At 26.8% G+C, this 22080-nt stretch overlaps 5 protein-coding genes and 1 long non-coding RNA gene across 6 annotated transcripts in view; 4 read left to right on the forward strand and 2 right to left on the reverse strand.

Annotated features, from left to right (window-relative positions):
• Positions 1-56: 56 nt before the first annotated feature.
• LOC122715169 (39S ribosomal protein S18a, mitochondrial) lies at positions 57-977 on the reverse strand. The gene is made up of 4 exons (XM_043937121.1): positions 760-977; positions 522-655; positions 311-434; positions 57-212 (listed from the first exon to the last, which is right to left on the reverse strand). Exons 1-4 carry the CDS (start codon positions 860-862, stop codon positions 97-99), a joined length of 477 nt encoding a protein of 158 aa, XP_043793056.1. The 5' UTR covers positions 863-977; the 3' UTR covers positions 57-96.
• A 789-nt stretch (positions 978-1766) lies between these two features.
• Positions 1767-4144, forward strand: LOC122715166 (zinc finger protein-like 1). Its single transcript, XM_043937113.1, has 3 exons — positions 1767-2024; positions 2252-2557; positions 2642-4144. The coding sequence occupies exons 1-3, from the start codon at positions 1923-1925 to the stop codon at positions 3194-3196; spliced, it is 963 nt and encodes a 320-aa protein (XP_043793048.1). The 5' UTR covers positions 1767-1922; the 3' UTR covers positions 3197-4144.
• Positions 4145-4395: 251 nt separating this feature from the next.
• Positions 4396-7296, forward strand: LOC122715165 (estradiol 17-beta-dehydrogenase 2). Its single transcript, XM_043937112.1, has 6 exons — positions 4396-4441; positions 4530-4759; positions 5162-5443; positions 5802-6107; positions 6411-6642; positions 7054-7296. The coding sequence occupies exons 2-6, from the start codon at positions 4627-4629 to the stop codon at positions 7169-7171; spliced, it is 1071 nt and encodes a 356-aa protein (XP_043793047.1). The 5' UTR covers positions 4396-4441; positions 4530-4626; the 3' UTR covers positions 7172-7296.
• On the reverse strand, positions 6004-6534 carry LOC122715173. The gene is made up of 3 exons (XR_006346798.1): positions 6394-6534; positions 6249-6315; positions 6004-6130 (listed from the first exon to the last, which is right to left on the reverse strand). It is a non-coding gene; the product is annotated as an uncharacterized LOC122715173 (long non-coding RNA).
• Positions 7297-7788: 492 nt separating the features above from the next.
• Positions 7789-9046, forward strand: LOC122715170 (NPC intracellular cholesterol transporter 2-like). Its single transcript, XM_043937122.1, has 3 exons — positions 7789-7900; positions 8247-8408; positions 8696-9046. Exons 1-3 carry the CDS (start codon positions 7882-7884, stop codon positions 8959-8961), a joined length of 447 nt encoding a protein of 148 aa, XP_043793057.1. The 5' UTR covers positions 7789-7881; the 3' UTR covers positions 8962-9046.
• Positions 9047-11691: 2645 nt separating this feature from the next.
• LOC122715186 (sodium/potassium-transporting ATPase subunit alpha) overlaps positions 11692-22080 on the forward strand; it is a 124881-nt gene continuing 114492 nt past the window's right edge. Inside the window, exon 1 of the mRNA XM_043937150.1 lies at positions 11692-12564. Within this exon, the coding sequence (XP_043793085.1) occupies positions 12535-12564 (30 nt within the window). The 5' untranslated portion in view covers positions 11692-12534. The remainder of the gene's footprint in view (positions 12565-22080) is intronic.

Genomic DNA, 22080 nt, shown 5'->3' on the forward strand with positions numbered 1-22080 from the left:
TTTAAAAAATATGTAATAATAAAAATCATATTATTTAAAATATAATAATTAAATTATTTTTTATAATTTCTATAATTTATTATTAACAATTAATTATTATACATATCTAGCTTTAATAGTTTTTTCATCATAATAACTATTAAATTTTTTCCACTTTCTTCTTTGTAAAGGATGAAGTAGACCACCATTAGGAGCTCTCCTTTGCATTAGTCCTAATAAATAGATGAATTATTCTATTTGTCTTTTACAAATTATATAATTATTATATTTTAAATTTGTTATTTATTATTAATATTATTATTAAACTAACCTGCATATTGAGCCATTTGAATTAATGAACTAATTCTTTTTTGTTGTACTTCACAAAGACCTGTAATCCTACGTGGCAATATACAACCATCTGATCTAACAAATTGATTTAGAATGAGAACATCCTAAAATATTAAAATATTAAAATATTAGAATATTAAAATATGTAACAGACAAAATATTATATATACAATAAATTATCAAAATCTTACTGTATGTTTAATATTAAGACCAGAAGAACAAATAGGACATGCCCCATTTTTAGGTTTTAAAAATCGTTCATCATTTTTATCTGCTTTTATTACGGCTTCAATAGTTAAAGTGTTTCCTTCTTTCTTTTCGATTACTACGAAATTTAAAAATATAGGTTAGAAATCATGAAATCATCAAATCATGAAATACATATTATTATATTTTAATAATTCTCTTTACTTATTTAATATTACTTACTTTCTTTGATATGATTTGTTGCTGATAATGTTATATTTCTATTTCGTCCTATTGATAATATATTTTTTTCTATGCATTTTATGATACGACATAATACAGCCATTTTAATATTTAAAAGATTTTTATAATTCGAAGATATTAAGATTCTCTTATTATTTTAATACTATTCTCAATTAATTTTGTTTTTTCTTGTCTAACTTATCGATTAAAAATTTTAATCTATTTATTAATTATTCAATTTATCTATTTAATTTAATTCAGTTTTTATATATTATAAGCATCTACATCTTATATATTCTATAAATTATATATTATTTTCATTGTGTTTTAACAAAAAATATCAATATATAATTTTTAATTCATAAATAATTCAATTCATACATAAATTTATCTATTATTTGTAATTAACAAAAGATCTATAAATACCTTTAAATACAATTCAATATATAATGACGCATTAGAATATTTATGAAAAAATGAATAATTAAAAGAATTTTTAAAATCTATTGATTTTCAACTTTAATAATCGTTGAGGGCATTTCAAATATTTTGATTTTTTTACGTGATTGGTATTTTAGAATATAAAAAATAAAATTTCATTAAAAGTTAGATCTATCTGGTACTTCGCTATGTAAATATGTTTTTAATTAATTTAAGATTATTGTAAAGAATAATGAACATTATGCTTTAAACATATTTATATTTTGATTATTATTATTTTTTTAATAATTATTGTTATTTTATCGTGTTATATATTAGATTATTATGAAATTAGAATATTATGAAATAATAAAGATAATTTTTGGAATTTGAAAAAGAATTTTTTTCTTGATATTATTTTTATAAATGATATTTTTTTTTTATATAAATTATCATTAAAAAATTTGTATGAAGAATACGTACGTATTTATGTCATGTACATATGTTCATTTGACGTCCAAATAAAAGATTCTTATTGGTTCATTTATCTATATTTGCATGAAATGTCAGACGACGTGGCTATCGAAATATGGAAGCCGCATCATATAAGAAGCTTAAATTTTTGTAAGGCCACGATATGTCATGTGAAAATACATATTTGTAAAAGTGTTTTTAATTAACTAGTCTTTTACCGAATTGTTATAATTTATTTAATGTTATAAATACGTTATTTTATTATAATTATGGGATTGTGCAAGTGTCCGAAAAGAAGAGTTACAAACCTATTTTGTTTTGAACACCGTGTCAATGTTTGTGAACATTGTATGGTCACAAATCATCCAAAGGTATATAATACCTTATAATATTATATACTATTATTCAATATATAATTATGAATAATATATATTATATAATTAAGAAATTTATAAAGAACTTACTTTAATAAAAAAAATCATAAATACAAAATTAATACATATAAAGAAATTACTTATAAACTTAATTAATTTATAAGTAATTTAATTTTTTCATTTTTTTTGATGATATTTATAAATATTTATATTTTTTTTTTCAGTGTATTGTTCAGTCATATATTTTGTGGCTTCATGATCATGATTATAATCCAATTTGTACATTATGTTCAGTAAATTTAAGTGAAGGAGATTGTGTACGATTAACATGTTATCATATGTATCATTGGACATGTTTGGATAAATATGCCAGAGAATTACCAGCAACTACTGCACCAGCAGGATATACATGTCCAACTTGTAAAGAACGCATATTTCCAGATTCAAAATTAGTATCTCCTGTAGCAGATGTATTAAGAGAAAAATTAGCAGGAGTAAATTGGGCACGTGCTGGTTTAGGTTTACCTTTGGTATGTATTTTATTTATTTATATAATTATTTATATATATGTATTAAAGATAAATAAATATCAATTTATTAAAAATTATTTTTAGCTCAGTGAAGATAGGGAACAAAAACCAGAACAAGAGCATCCTTCATTAAGAATTGAAACTACATCATATCAAAATCATACAACTTCATCACCATCAACAACTACATCACGTTCTATTAGCAATGTTAATTCAGTTCATACTAATATAAATAATGTGCATTTAAATAATCAAAAAGTTGGGCCACCCTATTCAATTGTAAATATTGATTCGTCTATGGGATTATCACAACCAACATCAAGAAAAGTTTGTGAAGCTTATGATGATCCAAAAGAAATATCTTTTGATCATGATGAAAATAAATATAGAAGAAAATCTGCCATTGAATGGTTCTTAAGATGGTGGAAATTGATAGTTAGTCCACCAACACGGCGTAGAAACTCACCTGGACCATTGTACAAGAGATATGCAGTGCTAGGTATTATGGGTATATTAGCTTTTATCGGAATGTTAATTCTCTTCTCATGGCTCGGAAGGATGGCTACAGATGGCGATCCAAGTTACGATCTTCATGCGGATCCTAATATTTTAGTCGCCGACAAATCTGCTGGTATTTAATATTCTCTAGTTTTTTTAAAATCAAAATTTAAAAAAACTATGAGAATATAATATAAATGAAGCATATAATATGTGTGGAAGCAATAATTGAAGCTTGTAAAATAATGGAATAACGAGTATAGTCGAACGAATATGTATTCATTGTTTTATAATTTCATTCTAAAAGAATAATTAGCATAAGATATAATGTATTGCTAGCCTTAATATCTGTTGATTTTTGTGTAAAGTATACCTTAATATTAAGCTGTATATTTCGATCTGTAAAGACTTATAAATTTACAAAAAATTTTGTGATTATATGAATCAGTTAGTTTTTTATATCATCATGCGCGAAGATTAAACGAAAACAGTTCTTATATTCCCGATATTATTGCCGTCAATAGAAATAAGCTATATTCAGAAAAGATTTTATTGTGATAGCGGTTTTAATCAGAAACACATAATTTTATTATTTATGTTATTACATTTATTTTAAAATAACATTAAAATCTAATTAAACTGACTGTTCTCTAATATTCTCCAAATTCTAATATTTTCAATTTTGTTAAAAGGAGTAGGAATACATGTATTAAAATAAGAAATCCTTTCAGTTGTTTTTAATAATATTTTTATTATAGAAAAAAATTATAGCAGAAAATTATCCTATTTCTTTTATTCATGCGTGATTTGACATTTTTACAATTTAAATGAGAATTTCACTATAAATCCAAGAGAGAATGTTCATGAAATATTAAAGTCTCTTAACAGATCAAACTGATATATTGAATTAATTTTATATTAAAGAAAAATACTTTATACAAAAAAAAAAAATGAAAAAAATATCTTTACTTTTGTAATAAATAGAAATATTATATCACGCTTAAATAATTGTTATTTTGTTTAGAAATTGCACAAATTTTATAAATTTTCTTTCGAATTTTAAAAGAATCACTGTGAACTACAGTAGAAGAGTGGGGATGTTTTGTTTTCTTTCTTTTCACGTCCCATAGCAGCCATTTGCGATCAAGACGAGGATACTATCGTTTCGTTTCACGTGTTTATTATTATTCTATATTCTAATAATGCGCAGTGATCAAGTGATTTTTATATTGTGAAAAATTTATTATTATTTATTATTAAATTTAATTATCAAATCGTATATTTCATTTAAAACGGAAACATTCCTTCTTATTTATTTCCGTTATAAATAAGTATTAATAAAAAATTTGAACTTCAATTTTAACTTTTTTCATAGATACTTTACATGTAACGTATCAATATTTTATTTATATTTCTTGTTAATGTATCAAGTGTATTATTTTTAGTTTTCATCTTTTTTTTTATTTTGAAAAAGATTTTGTACATATAAATAAAAAGTAGACAAATTTTCAATCAACAAGTTGAAAGATTAGTATTATCTTTGGGGTAAATTACGACTGATAATTTTAAAAATGCGATTTATAAAGTATATTAAAACATATTCTACGGTATTTATAACCGATCTAACAACTTCTATTGCCCTTTTTTATTTGTGGAACAAGGGATACAAATATTTGGCATCAACAATTTCTTTATGTGGTATCGGTAAGAATTTTGTAATTTAAATAAAGATCAATTATGTTTTATTACTAATGATTTATAATTTTCGTAAAAGAATATTCTATTACTAATATTTTTATATCGTAATAGAAATTAAAGATGAGATTTATATCAGATATATCTTTGAAATATGAATAATACTTGACTTTATGTTTCTAATTTTATTATCCCTTATCTATTTACCGGTAGATTATATTTATCAATATGCGTCATCAGCGAGAAAGTTAATTCAATATAACGTGCTGTTATTAAATCGTTTAATATATTTAATTGATAAACATTTAGATATTGTAAACATTTAATAAAGAATATGATATTATCATCAAATTCTTAATTATCGATGCTATTATGATTTGGAAAAAAAAAATATTTAAAATAATTTTTCAGGTGCTACTTACTTATATTGCTGTATTAAATCTCGGGATAAAATATTCTCAAATCATGCTATTATCGTGACTGGTTGCGATTCAGGATTGGGATATAGTCTGGCTCTGCATTGTCGGCAGCTTGGGGCAATTGTAATCGCTAGTGTATTGCAAATCGATGGACCCGGAGCTAAACAATTAGAAAACGAAAATGTGCTCGTTTATCCCTTGGATGTAACAAAAATTAAAAGTATTGAAAATTTTGCGAACTCTGTTCGAACAGTCTTGACGCAAAATAATTTAGGTAAATTTTATTTGCGTTAAAATATAATCATACAAACATATATATATATATATATATATATGCATACAGATACTCAAGTTATTAATTCTTAATACTTTTTAGATAAATGTTTTATGAAAAAAATAGAAAAATTTTACAATATTAATAATAAAATTTTGCTTAAAAGGTATTCTTTTCATAAATGTATCATTTAAAAAAATATATTTAGAAAAATTAATAACATGAACATTCTGTATAGTCGATATATATATATATATATATATGCTTAAATCAAAGATAAAGAAATAATTGAATAATTGAGAATATGAATTCGAAAAACGAAAAAGGATAAACGATCACATGAGAATACTGGTTTTAGTGTTACGGTGTTTGATCAATAATGCGGCGATAATGATCTTCGGTGAATTCGAATGGCAAACAGACGAGCAGCTTAGGAATCAAATAGAAGTGAATTTGCTGGGCACTATGAGAATCACTCAAGAACTGATGCCGATGATTCGCGCCCACTTCAGCCGGATTATCGTAATCTCGAGCCACTGTAACATCCAACCGATTCCGGGAGTAGCAGCTTACAGTGGGACAAAAGCTGCCCTCAATGCTTGGGCCACTGCCATTAGAATGGAGTTGAAGAAGTATGGCATTAAGGTCGTTCGCTTTATCCCTGGTCCGTAATCAAAAAATAATTTACTGGAATTAAACTATAAAAAATTGTTCAATAGGAATAGAACAATTTTATGCAAAAATAATATTTTTCCATCCTTTTATTATTATGATTTTTATTATTATATTTAGAATAATAATTTACCTAGCAATTTCGTTCGATGAAAAAGAATTATCTCTAGATATTTTTTGATAAACTCTGTTCTGTTTCTCTGAAATATTTTTTAATATGTGTTATACGAATAATGTTTATAAATTATTGTTAGAAGGAATAACGAATAATTGCTTACCTCGCATATTCGCATAGGTTCGTTCGTAAATGAGAGCAATATATTAACACGACAAGTTGAACACTTCGAGACGATGAGAAGATCGATGTCCGAGGAGGCGAAAACGTTTTACGGTGATTATTTCACCAGATATTCGCAATATTTCACTTCTATAGGACAAGATACGACTTTGAAAAAGCTACAAGACAAGGGTATCTACGAGATTTTCGAAGGTGCTCTCCTAGATAAATATCCATCGGCAATTTACAAGTATGTCTATTGAATGAAATTTTGAACAATTAAAAAATGAATATAATTCAAGAAAAAACGAATCAATATTAATAATCTAATATTAATTACAAATAATTATAAAATATAAAATATAAAATATGTTACTGTGTTAAACGAATGGAATAATATATATGAGTGTAGATTTTCGTTGACTGAATCGTATGATTATGAAATTACTAAGACTAAAATTTATACTACTTATCTTGTTGATTTTGATAAACATCTTCATGATGTAATGCCATTTTTCATTTCGTTTAACACCTGCATCGAAACACCTGAGCTTGACTAATAGAAAAAATCAGTTGCGCGTAAAATCTTGAATTTTTTTAATCAGCGCTACGTTCTTTTATCACATACATGGCTAACATATTTTTTTAAATGTCAATTTAGGAATGAATCATGGCGATATTTCATTTATCACACTTTATTTATGATCTCGCCGATTTGTTTGCGAGATAGACTGGTCCAGAAATTTATACAAGCCCCTTTATGGACGAAAAAATGTTAATGATTCAACAAGTTCCATGGATTGCGAAAAATTAATTTAACTTAAAAATTTAATCGAGAATATTTATGTTTGTATAAAAAGAAAAATTTTTTATAAATAAAAATAAATAAAAATAAAATTGTTATGTATTAAATGAAATAAATAATTTTTTAATTCATTTAACTTGGAATTTTGAATTATTTTTTTTCTTTTCTTTCTTATCGTATATGTAACAGAAATATTTAGAAGAAATTTAGAAATGTGTTTTATGTTTATTCAAATTAAAAGAAATTTAATATGGGACAGTTTTTCTTAATTAAAAATGAGCAAATTCGAATCCAATTAATACGTGTGATCTAAAAATTATATCGATAAAATAGTAATTACTTAAAACAAAAAGTCAATGTGGCATGATAGTAAAGTACACAAAGATTTAGTTTTCACAGCTGCCACCTGCAATGATAATCGTGATTATCAAAGAAGAAATAGAGGATAGATTTTATTTGATTGAATGAACACAAATGTTGCTTTATTACCTTACAATTTTTATCGATAAAATATGTCGCAGACATACTTCTTTGGATGTCAGGTGTGTTTTTGAAGTGTTTTCAAAGGTTGTCAATGATAATCGTTTTTGATGTTTGATGATTAGATAGTAACCGCCAATAAATACCTACCCGCAATCCAATGATTTTCAGTTACTTTGAACACGAAAGAAGTAGCAATCCAAAATGGCAATCCTTACCTATGGTATGTATTAATTAGTTTCTGAACACACATTAATAAAATAATAAATTTTCATTACTTTTTTTTAAATATTATTTAATTTTGAATGAAAAACATCACTATTAATTTTAATATTTTACATATTGTATGCATCTAGAAAATTCGATAATGTTCAAAGCTATAGAAATATTATTTTAAGAGATATTAACTTAATAAGAGTTTGAAATGATAAATTAATAGAGATATTCAAAGAGAATAGAATTTTTCTTGGAATTTCAGAAAAAATTCTATTTCAAATTTATATTTCTATTCTATTATTTAATTATAATCCTTATAATCCTTAATAAAGTATACACACTTGTGATTGCAGTTTACATATTTGCGGTGCTCTTCATCGCCAACTCGATGCAAGCTTACGTGCCCTGCGACGGTCAACCAGCCCCAACGAATGTGAAGATTTTAGGTTGCGATAGTCTGCCTTGCAATTTGGTTAGAGGAACTAATGTTGAGGCTAACGTTGACTTTAAAGCTGGTAAGTAGAAATACAATTTATAAATATTAAAATAAAATCTAAAACTATTGTAAAATAATGAAAGACAAATTCTTAATACGTGTTATGTAACAATCAAAACAAATTCTAATGTCTTTTTTATTATATATGCAAAAATTACAATATAAAATATATGTGATAGAATAATGTAACAGACGTTAAACAATACAATTAATTAAAATGTGATACAGCATTATCGTGTTATAAATATATTCATGTCATGATTAAATTGTATGTTATATTTTCTATTTATTAATAATCTGTTACAGTTGCAAACACGAAAACTCTGAAACCCGTAGTAGATGTTGACCTAGGAAATAGCCATATGCAATACCCACTCCCAGAACAAAACGCTTGCAAGAATTTGGTGAACGGACAATGCCCATTGCAAACTGGACAAGCAGCTACTTATTACCTTAAAATGCCAGTTTTGAAAGCCTATCCAAAAGTCGCTCTGACCATCCAATTATCTCTTGTTGATGAAAATAACAATTCTCAAGTATGCTTCAAGATCCCAGCTAAGGTTGTCGACTAAAATTTAAAATATGGTTACGATTTTACAATATGATTGTATTATTTATGAATTATTATAATAAAATATTAAATAAGTAAAATAATAATGAATATCAATATTTTTCATTGACCTTTTGAACACATTGTATATTTATTGATTGCATATTTTTTGAAATTATTATTCACTTTTTAAATACATGAAAAAGATAGCGATAAAGTAACATGATTATAAAATTAAAAAGTTTTTAACGAGGATCTTAAGTTACCTAATTACACTTTCATGACAGACGAAATTTATTTTCTTATTTCCAAGATAAGTAGACATAATCGAGTTTAGATAATGACCGTCGTAAAGAAAATTTTTTTATAAAAAGTTCCGAAGATTCCAGAGAATATTCTGAAATAAATATTTGAATGGATTATTGAATTTTATAAGATAGGAGACAAATGATGTTGCGTCAGAATTACGCATTACAAACCTATGTTTATCGGAGAAAGGGACGAGATGAAAATCCAGGGGGTTCGGGCGTATGCCTGACCCACATCCCTGCACAACGATCGACCCGGTCGCTCTGAAAGATATCTAGTGACACATTTAAACACACTCTTACTATGAACAATTGTCGAGAATTCGAAAAATTCTACTCTTAAATTTTAAAGATATTTCAATTTGTGTTTAACCGTATATTTTTTAGATATTTATTTCATAAATTCTTTTTAAATATTAAAAATTTATATAAATATTAAATATTTCAAATAATATATTTATAAAATAATTACTTAGATTAAAAGAGAAAATAGATAGAATTAAAAAAATAAAATTAAAAATATATCATTAAAATCAATAGATAAAAATTTCTGAAGTAACAAATTTTTAAAAAGAAATAATAATTCGTGTGTATATTATTATTTGATTCCATTATTAAGTAAATTATGGTCGAAATTGCGTCGACCACGAGAAAGAATTTTCTACTATGATAAAGCCTTGTAGTTGCTCATTCTGATGGAAATTTATTGAATATTCATTGGATATATTGGATAATTTTGTTCGAAATTTTGCTCTGTGGATTATCAATTATTTCTTTTTATTTCATTTTTGTAATTTATAAACAGTCCATTATTTAAAAGATAGAAATCTTATTAATTTTCAAGTTAATGAATTTTCAAGTTAATGAAACATATATTCAAAATTACAATATACAAAATTAATTACACGTTCAAGTATTTGAATAATTTCTTTTTTAAAAATAAAAAAGAAGAAGTATATTCTCTAATTTTATATCTTTCTAAATGAATGATTTAAAAGATAACTACGAAATATCAACTTGAATCAGTTAATTTAATCAAATTAGTTGATTGATTATTAACAGAGATAACTGATAAGTCCATATTCTTAAGTCTATTTTTTTTTTCATTTCTCATCCTAATCTTTTTTGTATAGAGAATATGCACTTCACATCAATTGTTTGCGTCTATAGCTTTGAGCAATTAATCCTTTTTTATTCCTATATATATTTCTATGTGAATGACGTTTACAGGAACGAATCAATATGTAAGATAAAATAGAAATAATATTACCGTTTGTGTGAATGCAGTAAATACATATCATGGAAAACATATATATTCAAAAAGAAGAAGAAAAGAAAACTTCTATGTATGGTTGCTTCCGTTTTATAGCCATCACTGGTTCTGTTCGAATCGGCCGCTAAAAAGGGAACATGAGAGCGAAATGGATTTACCGACCCACGCAAGACTACATGGGATTCGCATTCTCTTCTTCGTACATATTTCTTTTGTCCTTCTGTCTTATTCTCTATTTTCATCTTTGTTCTCTCATATCTTTCACTTTATAGCACATGTACGTATAATACCGATTCCACCAAAGGTTTGTCAATAATGATTCAGGAGTCTAGGCGTGCCTCGCATATGAGAACCAGCCCGAAAATAAACAGGTCGCGCGCAATGTCACACACAGATGCCTTTAAAGTATGTTCAATACATATATACATATATGTATAATCTTGCAAAGAGAACGAATGAGACAACGCGATATGATGAAAGGTATTGACAGAGAAGAAAGAAAGAGATGGAATATACAAATGCAAGGAAATGCGAGCTTTGCATGCGCTTAACTTCTTGAGTGAAGCTTCTTTCTACACGAATGTTTTCTCTTAAAGCATCCGATGGTAATGTATCGGGTGAAAAATAGCTGAATATTTGCATGTACGGGTGCAGAGATCATATTATAGAATGAATCTTCTTAAGTATTACAGATGGCTATGTAGATCTCTGTACTTTAAAAATATTTTCAGAGAAGCTTAATTTTTTTAAAATTAATCATAATAATTTCTCAGATTTCAAATTTAATATAAGCAATGGAATATATTATATGAAACTCACCCATTCTATCCATTATCCATTTACAGTTAACATTCAGCATTTATAATATCGATACAATCCTATCATATCGCGAATAGTGTTCGTAACAGCTGCGTGAGCAGAAAATAAATGGACAATCAAACTCAAAACGTAGGCGACACTTTAATTCTATGTTAAACTAATCGACTGTAACACTCACAAAGTAATTTGATTATTTTACGATCTACCATCTTCACAAGATTACTTCTTAGTAATCTCGAAAACAATTTTCTACTGCAGCAAATTTATCGAGTAGATCGAGTATCATTTTTACCGATCGATATAATGGTTCGATATTTATGTCATAGTATGGCGCGTTTCCGTGCGGTTTAAAATTCGTAAAAAGAATGTGACGTTTGACCGCACTTAACTAAGGAAGATCAGTGAGGGCAAAAGTGTACAGGAAGGTTAATTCGCTTTAAATTAAAGTGAATCTCCCTTCACCCCGATGGAACCTCAATGAAGAAAGAAACAGAATGGGACGTGACGATTTCTAACACCTAACCTCAATCTCATGAATTCTTTTATTAGTTATGTGCAACAAGATATATATGAATATTATATGGAAATAACGAAATTATTAACTATTTTTCCAATAATTATCAATAATTTGAGAATGAAAACAGACAGTATACATAGTTCTATATATAATTTTAACGCATGAATATCAATGTATTGTAAATAAAGAAAGATTATTCAGAATGAAAAAGGATAACTATACGAGTATTGCTTTTGCGAGAACGCAATAGAGTGAAAGAGTGTATAATATGTCATGAGAAGGGGAAAGAATTACGTATTATAATTATAGAGTGAGTGAGTGAAAGGGACTTGTATCGGTCGTTCAAAGTGGAGGGGCATGATTGTGATGAGTCGGGGTGCCTTCGTATCGCTTGTAAACTCGTACTCCTCGTACTACGTGTAGTACGAAAAGAAGCTTCGTGCCGTGACGTCAGTACACAGTATTTCGGTACAGTTGCGTGAAACATCGTTACGAATTGTGTTCGCATACAATTTATTCTAATCCGACGAAAGTGAATGTTCGAGTTCGGTTCAGGTGTGTTTGCGATTGAATATTAGTGTATATCGTACATAATCGTAGGATTCATTTGATCATCATAAGTGTAGCGTGTGCAGCAGGTAGTCGGAACATCGACCGACAGCCATCATTGTTGTCAAGATGGCGTCGAAAGGAAAGCTAGCAACCGAGGTCAGTAACATTTTTTGATTTTTTTTATCTCTATATATATATTCAACATGGTTTCGATGACAATGCAAGTGTAGGATACTTAAATAAAAAATATTCAAATCAAATTTGTTATATATGATTTTTCTGCGTTATCGATTAATTCATTGAACTTGCGATCGTTACTAATTGTATTCGCGCGCTTCATTCGACGACAGGCCACGCGTCGTGTTCAGACGTCATACTGACCGGTAAACCACGCCCTTGAATAGTCATTTTTCATTAATATTTTTCATTGATATATTTTAGAATCTACAGATAATAGTTAATATAATTAATATAATCTTTTTTGCATAAATATATAAAAGATATAAAATATGCATTTGTTAAAAAAAATTCGTTAAAATGCATTAACCTATTTAATTCTTTTTTAAACTTTTATTTATTTATAATATTCCTTTTTCATAAATGACACTTTTTAATAAGTGAATTTATTATATAATCATACGAATCCACGTGAAACATGTGCGTGTAATTGTATCTGCAAAGTATGATTTTTCGTTGACAGTAATAGAAATACGATCTATGAGATCAAATGAATTATGGATTGACTTGTATTTTTTCTTTCTATCATACTATCTCGAAAAGTAATATGCATGTGGCTTTAGTATAGTATACTTAGTAAAGTATACTTGTTTTTTCACTTATGGAAATGTTAATGCACATTAATATACAGCGGTTAATACATAAGCAATTGGCCGACTTATATGCATAAATGCAGAAGATATTTTATATTGTATTAAATTACGTTTTCTTGCTCTATAATACTAAAGCTTATAGATCTTTATTATATCAATATATAACAATAATATATATATTATATATTATATATATTATATCAATATATAACAATAAATATATATATTCTATAAATTTGAAACATATTTTTATTTGTGCAGTTGTATTTCATTAAAAAACCATAGTTTATTTGTAGAATACGATATTTGATATAGAATTCTATTATAAATATTTAAAATGTTGTAATATATATCTACATAAATATAACTAAACATTTTTGTGTGATTAGTTTCTCTTTAGAAAGTTTATAGATATGTGTCAAGGTTCAAATATAGTAATGATAGCCATCCCATAGGAAAAAAGGAAATAACAAGGAATAAAATCCCCTAGAAAATGTAGTATTATAGATTACTTTTTAATTCCTTTCTACTAAAACTATATAATCAATGACTAGAGATAAAAATATCTAAATTATTTTGTGTTCTATGTTGTAATATTAGCATATCAATGTAGAAAACAGTTGATGAGATAGTAATTATATTTCATAATAATTATATTTTATCACAATTATTACATTATTTTATGTAGGATCTAATTATTTGAAATATAAATAGATTGTTGATATTATATTATTTTGTGTTATTAATTATCATTATTTGAAACAAAGTTAATGATAAATTTTAATTACAATTTCCTTTTGTAGTTATTTTTTTCTGTGGTTAATATTTTTGGATTTGAATAGCATTTGTTCGAGGCTGTTTTCTATTTTGGCAAGTTGCCATTTGTTGAACGTGGAAAGCAACTTTATTTTTATAATACGATATGCGACCTTGATTTCCGGAATCCATATAAAAAATCATCATATATGAGATATAATATAATGTAATAAAATATAATATATATATTTAGAAATAATATTAATATTTAGAGAAATTTATGTAATATTTTGAAAAAAATAGTAACAATGTTACTTAATTAACTCTGAAAATTGCTCCGTTATGTAGTCTTGATGAAAATCAATAATACAAAATGCGATTGAGATTATTTCATTTGTACAATAGCCATTGTAAATGTTTTTGTCGAAGGTCGTTGATCTCAATCACTGTATTATAGTCGACAAGATTATATGTGACTATGTTTCTATCTTTTCATTTATTGCTTCCATTGTTATTTTAGATAGAGTTTTAATTTTTCATATTACATTATATAATTATCATTAAATCGACTGAAATAGAACTATTTTTTTATATTTTACAATTTTTAATAAAATTTATAATTTCATTATTGATAAAAAAGAAAATATTTATGATAAGTTGGATAACAAATATTTGAATTTAATGATTAATTAAATATATTTTATATTTATTGTAGAAAAAAATCGAAAATAACGATCAGAAGTAAAAATCAAAATACAGTTCTGACTAAGAGAAATGTTTTATAAAATTGCCACGAGATGGCAGGAGGTGGACATTGAGAGAACAACGTGGTAACTTGTGACATATAAGCTAGTCTGGTTTTCTCTTCTCCTTTTTTTTCTTGTTCCTCGGATGCCCCTCTTTATCGTTCTCGTCTCACCTTCGACGCTAATTTGAACGATACGGTTCGCGCTTATTATCGCTAAATTAGCCATTATGTTGTTATTTTAACGAGTCGATGTGTGTCAGGGGGCCGTGCACACGCTTCCAGTGTGTCTACTGTATTTCCTCGTTCAATTTCTCTTCTGTTGCTTATTCAACACTGTCATGACATGACATGACTCGTCTTTGAAAGACATTTGTAGTGATTTTTCACGTTTTTTTTTCTTGATTTTTGCATTATTACTCTTTTTTTATTTAAATTATTCTCCATTTAATTATTTTGTAGAGTTAGAAATTTAATAGATGTATTTGTAGGTTATCTTAACCATAAATTTATTTTGATCTATGATCAGATGTCGCTGACGTCACTACGTGAAGTTCATAATATTTCGATTATCATTATGTCTTTATTTTCACACCAATAATATTATATAGTTATGAAAATTTATTTTTATTTTTTAAGAAATAAATAGATTTTAGAATATTAAGATTAGAAAATTATTTCACAATGCAATTATTTTTGAGTGAGAAATTTTTATGCTTGATTTTCATATCACAACATGTATTGTGAATTTATTAGACGATATATAGATTCTTCTTTTTCAATATAAATTAAAATGATGATATTAATAATTAAAATAATTTCTGATTATTTTACTGAAGTATTTTTATATTCTATATTATGAATTTTATTTTTTAATGAGATATAAGTAATGCGTTATACTATGTAATTTATATATAATTCATTCAAGGATGAAGATTCATTCAAAGAAATATCTTTTGAAATTTCACTTTTATTATGCAATTTCACATGCAATATCACTGAAAGAAACTCTTTTTCCATAATTCAATATAAAATCAACCAATGTAATTTAATTAAACAGTATTCCATCTTAAAGTCCTATTCGCATCGTTACATTTTTGATTTTCTTTATTTCTAATAATTTAATTTGTTATATATTAATATTTATAATAGCGAATTTCAACTGATTTACAAAAATCTTCATAAAACTTGTGTCATATAGATATATTTACAATGAATATTTATCATAGTTATTACTTCACGTCTATATTTCATTAATCATGTTAATTTAAATAATGCTTAACTACAAACATTATCATTTCTTTATTACGCAAAGAATGAATAATATAAATTAAAAGAACTATCGATACTATTGTAATATATTTTTAAATATATTATAAATAAATATAATAATAATATAATTTAAAATTAAAATTAAGTAAATTAAAGAAATAAAGTAAATAGATTATTTTAACATTTTAACACACATAGTAATTTTATGACTTTACTATGAGTCAAAATTAATATTTGTCATTTTTTATATATGAAACGCATATTCATATTGATTATTTCAATTTTTAAGAAATAAAAACTTCTTAAAAATTGAAAAAACTTTCTACATTTCGTAAATATCAAATTTCTAGTGATCAAAAAAATTCCCTAGATGAATATCGCAACATCGATATTCTGGATTCCATTTCAAAGATAATTCAAATGAATCGACATTTCATACAGGATCACGGTTTCTAGTATATCTATTATTTTTAGATTTATATTACAAACTCAATATATATTTTCATAAGGAAATACAATGACAAAACCATCAATTTCCAAATCCAAGTCCCTATGGATTATGGTTCATTTTATTGGATCTGAGGATTCTTGTGAGGATTTAAAGGATATCCGTATTCGAGGTCAGACCCGTGACAGTGAAGCGGGCAGATTCGTCTCGCGAGATCTGGCTCGATCCAGCTGTTTTAATGGTGAACTTCCGCGAGACGAACACCGAGAGGGTCAGCCCACGCGGGCAGGGAGCATAATTCCTGAGAAAGGAAACCGCCCTGTATACTATTGGCCCTTTTAAACATCTTTACCGACTAATTCTCTGTCACATCCGCGCCGCGACGTTCCTGCCTCTTGATTATTTAAATGCCCGCAAATGGCCACACTATGTTTTTTCCTCTCGCGTTGAGACCCCTCGTATTTACTACAGTTTGTTGATTTGGCACTTGTTCCTCGTAAAATAGCACCTGATTAGAGGCTAAAAAATATCTCTATCGATATCTTTATTTATTTTGTTGTTACTTATATTCTGTTTGTTTATTAGGAATTAATTAATGAAATAATATATAAAAAAAATCTTGAAAAATATAAATAAAGTATTTTACATTATTAGTTTTCCAAACTATGAAAAATACGGAATAATAGATATTTTATACTATAATTAGGGATATAGAAAAAATTTTCTATATCAAAAATTCATTTAAATCTTATAAAATTTTAGTAATTTAGCCACTTTTGAATGATATTTTTTCAACTGATATAAACAATCGTAGAAATTATAAAAATAAATTTAAAAAAAAATTGTTTCAAGCACGTGCTCAACTCGCTTGAACGAGTGCGCGTATTTTAATTCAGTTAATATAAAAATTTACGATACCGCAAGTTCGTAATATTAAAAGAGATAAATGGTTAAATGGATCAACTCTCCTTTAACTTGGTACGAACGCGGCAAATGAGAATAATTCAAATGAGCTTACCATTCAAATTTCCATTCGCTAATGCATCTTATTTCCACCAATAGCGTTATTATATCTGTCTGGTGCCGTGTATATTGTTGCCTTACGCGCTGCATATTCCAGTCGATATAGCTTATACTATTCCAGTTCAGAGATAACAGCTTATCCACCGATAAAATTACATAACGACGATGCGCGCGAATGTGTACACGTATATGCGCGCATATTAATAGGTTTAACTTTAATTAAGAACCCCTTGAAAATTGTTGCTAACCTCTTGTGCATCAAAGAACACGAGATTCTTTGGATTTACTTTGAAAAATTTGACGGACGTCTCTTTGAAGGTTTCGACATACTTTTAATTTTGAAACTGAAATTAATTTTGACGATCCTGAAACAAAGATAAAGATCCATTTTCCAGAATTCTTTGAATTTTAAAATTTGAAAATAATGCTTTGATTATTTGTGTTGTATTCATATAGATTTCGAAAAAAAAAATTACACGTGTACGAGATCAATGTTGAAGATCATAAAAAAAAAAAAAAAGGTTGGAAACGGTTTTATTGAATTTTTTAGAAATTCGAGTTGTGTAACATTGGAAGAAATGATTTCATATTCCATATTAATACTTGGAATCGATTCAATTGAGCATGATCGAGTGAATACACGTTGATATAGTCGGAAAAATACGATTACGTAAATATGAAACGTGGATTGATCACAATTAAAAAAAAAGAAAAAACTGTGTAATAATATTTTAATCCGATTTCAAATTTTATTTAAAAAAAATCTCCAATATTCATTTTTTTTTATTTAAATTCTCTTGATTCTACGATATACGACGTCGTATATTATTAAAATGATATTACTAAAGCAATATCACGATTTAGAACAGGAAGATTCGAATTTTCACGCGAAATTGAATCGTATGATTCGAATATTCTCTATCGAGATATCCAACAGATGTTTCAGATTCGTCAGCTTTCATGGTTCACCTGTAACATATTACGCTTGGTTTGCCAATTTACGGCACAATATCTATCTCCGCTTTTACCCAACTGTCAATGAAATTATTCATAAAATAGAAATATCGCGTAAGTTTCGTTAAATTTAGCGAAACATCTTGATACTTGATCTTAGCTAATTCTATTCGTCGTTGACCTTTTGTATTAAAACATAGGATTTCGAGCTTTTTCACCGATCGAACTATCTTATTCCCGATATAAATTGCTCGTGTATTTTAAAATAGAATGGAAGAAACATATTTCTGTAACTTGTTTCGATAACTTTTCTTACGATAAATTATCCTCCTTAATAATAATCGCGTACTTCTAATCTTATCTGAGTGTCAAGTGTTGTTGTCATTAAGAATATTATAGCGATATTAATCGCCATTTGACATTAATATTTTATTATTTCGTTACGCGTATCTAATCGAATATATGTATATATATATCTTTATTTTTCTCATTTCGTACAGTATCTTTGAAAGATAACTAGTTTAAAATCTTCAATGAATAATTTTTTTTCCACGAATAGTTAGAATTTAATTGATCAAAAATAATAAAAATCGGTTGAAGTTCACAATATAAGTGTTAAATGAGAATGTGATATTTCTTTATACATTTTTTACACGTTCAGAATGTTCATCTCATTATTATCTTAAATATTCATCGAATATCACTTAGTGATGTAAAAAGTTACATTTACGTTTCTTTTTATAGAAAAAAATCTCAATGCTCAATGTTCTCTTCCTTCTACGTATATTTCTACGAAGAATTTATATTATAAAATTCAACGAAACAACGACAGATACTTTAAAAAAAAAAGAAAAAAAAAATAAACGGAGAATGTGTTACGAAATGTCTGATATTAATATTCTTTCATTCCGGAAAATGTAATTTTAATATTCTTCCGGAACGTGCTCGGCCAAAACTCGTTATTTTCATAATTCCTGGTAATAATATTTCATAAAGGGTTAAATTTTGCTTGAATTTTTTTTTTTACACCGGTTCCTTTCAAATTATTATTTACCGACTAATTTTGTATTTACAATTATGCAACTTGTTCTCGAAGTTAATTGAACGCGATTGAATTAATAATAGAACGTTGATGAAGTTGTGTTATACGGATCGTGTAACATTCTTAATGGCACGAGATGTAAAGGAAGGAATCATTCGCTTGCAGCACGCGAAAGCAACAATAATTATTTACCTTATCTTCCTTTCTTAATCCGATTTTCATTCTCCCTTTTCTTTCCACACCTCCGCCCTTTTTAAAGATTAAACATAGCGAATTTATTAAACATAATTACACGAAATTGAATTACATTTAAGGAGAAAATAATGTCAACGACACTTCTAACGTTATAATAACGATATAATTCACAGATGAGTGTAACAACAATTTAAAATTTCATAAACTTGTATTCAAAATTCTGTCAAAATTGAAATCTTTGCATTACATCAATAATCAAAGGTATCTTTTTAAAATTACAAATTTTCGAATCCACTTTATTATTTCACTTTCATTAACATCTATCGATTTGTATTTCTATTTATCCATTACGAATTGAAACAGATCGTAAAATTCGATCATAATTTTATCATCAATTATCAGGTTGAAATTAAAAAAAATTCCTCCAAAAAAAAAATTCTTCAAATTGTTCCGCAAAGGATGAAAATAAAATCGATATGCCAGATCATCCCGAGTACGTGATCCGTGCTCTAACGCCAGTTCCGTATTAATATAGGTCAGGCTCACCAGGTATTCTCGTGGCGAGCAAGAATTACCAACGCGTGTCAGATATGAAAATGTCAGACAGTGTTCACCCTTGTATACGAATGACGACAGTCGATGACGACGAGCACGAGATAAGCTTTCGAGGTCTTGACAAGTGTAGAGCGTGCCACTTGACGATAATGACGCGCGTGCGGTGGTCAAAAGTAACAGCAATCGTGCAACTCGTCGTCGTCGACGACGAAGAGGTCTTGTGCATAATTAGCAGGCAAGAGTTGCGACACGCGTCGATGATCGCGGCCGCACACGAGTATATAATGCACATTTTTTACCCCTACGAAAAGAAATTTTCTTCTTTATGAGTTTTATGATAAAAGATTATGATTAAATTTTGTTATCAGTAGTTTTGTGACGGAGATATCACTAAATTTCGATTGATATTAAATATGATCGGAATGGAACGATATATTATTATTTCAATAATAATATGATAAATAATAATAATATATATAAATAATATTCAATGATAAATATAATTTGCCAAGATTTGAAAAGTTTCACAATTTCACAACGATGCATTGTATAATAAAATTAAGAATACGAGCTCTATTATTACCTCAAAGAGTTTCAAATATTTAAATTTCTCAAAGATCTTTTTCATCGCCACAAATCCTGCATCACAATTTCCCAATTGATTGAAATCTTATTATCAGTAATTTCGTATTGGAGATATCACTAAATTTCGATTGATATTAAATATCATAGGAATGGGACGATATATTATTTTAATAATCAATGATAAATAAAATTTGCCAAAATTTGAAAAGTTCATAATTTTATAACGATGTGTAATTAAATTAAAAATACGAGCTCTATTATTATCTCGGATAATAATCTTACTTCAAAGAGTTTCAAATACTTAAATTTCTCAAAGATCTTTTTCATCGCCACAAATCCTGCATCACAATTTCCCAATTGATTGAAATCTTATTATCAGTAATTTCGTATTGGAGATATCACTAAATTTCGATTGATATTAAATATCATAGGAATGGGATGATATATTATTTTAATAATCAATGATAAATAAAATTTGCCAAAATTTGAAAAGTTCATAATTTTATAACGATGTGTAATTAAATTAAAAATACGAGCTCTATTATTATCTCGGATAATAATCTTACTTCAAAGAGTTTCAAATACTTAAATTTCTCAAAGATCTTTTTTATCGCCACAAATCGTGCATCACAATTTCCCAATTGATTGAAATCTTATTATCAGTAATTTCGTATTGGAGATATCACTAAATTTCGATTGATATTAAATATCATAGGAATGGAACGATATATTATTTTAATAATCAATGATAAATAAAATTTTCCAGGACTCATAGAGGATTGGAAAAATAATAAAATTAAAAATACGAGCTCTATTATTATCTCGGATAATAATCTTACTTCAATGAGTTTCAAATACTTAAATTTCTCAAAGATCTTTTTCATCGCCACAAATCCTGCATCACAATTTCCCAATTGATTGAAATCTTATTATCAATAATTTCGTATTGGAGATATCACTAAATTTCGATTGATATTAAATATCATAGGAATGGGATGATATATTATTATTTTAATAATCAATGATAAATAAAGTTTTCCAGGACTCATAGAGGATTGGAAAAATAATAAAATTAAGAATACGAGCTCTATTATTATCTCGGTTAATAATCTTACCTCAAAGAGTTTCAAACTTAAATTACTTAAATTTCTCAAAGATCTTTTTCATCGTCACAAATCCTGCGCCACAATTTCCCAATTGATTGAAATCTTATTATCAGTAATTTCGTATTGGAGATATCACTAAATTTCGATTGATATTAAATATC

This window comes from Apis laboriosa, unplaced genomic scaffold (genome assembly GCF_014066325.1).
Source record: "Apis laboriosa isolate Shangri-la unplaced genomic scaffold, ASM1406632v1 scaffold34_cov151, whole genome shotgun sequence".
In the NCBI taxonomy this organism is placed as follows: domain Eukaryota; kingdom Metazoa; phylum Arthropoda; class Insecta; order Hymenoptera; family Apidae; genus Apis; species Apis laboriosa.

Bases quoted from the DNA above. Each gene is read 5' to 3' on its own strand.
- LOC122715169 (XM_043937121.1), bottom strand. From the start codon at position 862: ATGGCTGTATTATGTCGTATCATAAAATGCATAGAAAAAAATATATTA. The intron at 656-759 runs GTAAGTAATATT...TAAATTTCGTAG, and splicing joins AACAAATCATATCAAAGAAA to TAATCGAAAAGAAAGAAGGA. The intron at 435-521 runs GTAAGATTTTGA...TTAATATTTTAG, and splicing joins GTCTTAATATTAAACATACA to GATGTTCTCATTCTAAATCA.
- LOC122715166 (XM_043937113.1), top strand. From the start codon at position 1,923: ATGGGATTGTGCAAGTGTCCGAAAAGAAGAGTTACAAACCTATTTTGT. The intron at 2,025-2,251 runs GTATATAATACC...TTTTTTTTTCAG, and splicing joins TGGTCACAAATCATCCAAAG to TGTATTGTTCAGTCATATAT. The intron at 2,558-2,641 runs GTATGTATTTTA...AATTATTTTTAG, and splicing joins CTGGTTTAGGTTTACCTTTG to CTCAGTGAAGATAGGGAACA.
- LOC122715165 (XM_043937112.1), top strand. From the start codon at position 4,627: ATGCGATTTATAAAGTATATTAAAACATATTCTACGGTATTTATAACC. The intron at 5,444-5,801 runs GTAAATTTTATT...TACTGGTTTTAG, and splicing joins CTTGACGCAAAATAATTTAG to TGTTACGGTGTTTGATCAAT. The intron at 6,643-7,053 runs GTATGTCTATTG...ATGTCAATTTAG, and splicing joins TATCCATCGGCAATTTACAA to GAATGAATCATGGCGATATT.
- LOC122715170 (XM_043937122.1), top strand. The intron at 8,409-8,695 runs GTAAGTAGAAAT...AATCTGTTACAG, and splicing joins TAACGTTGACTTTAAAGCTG to TTGCAAACACGAAAACTCTG.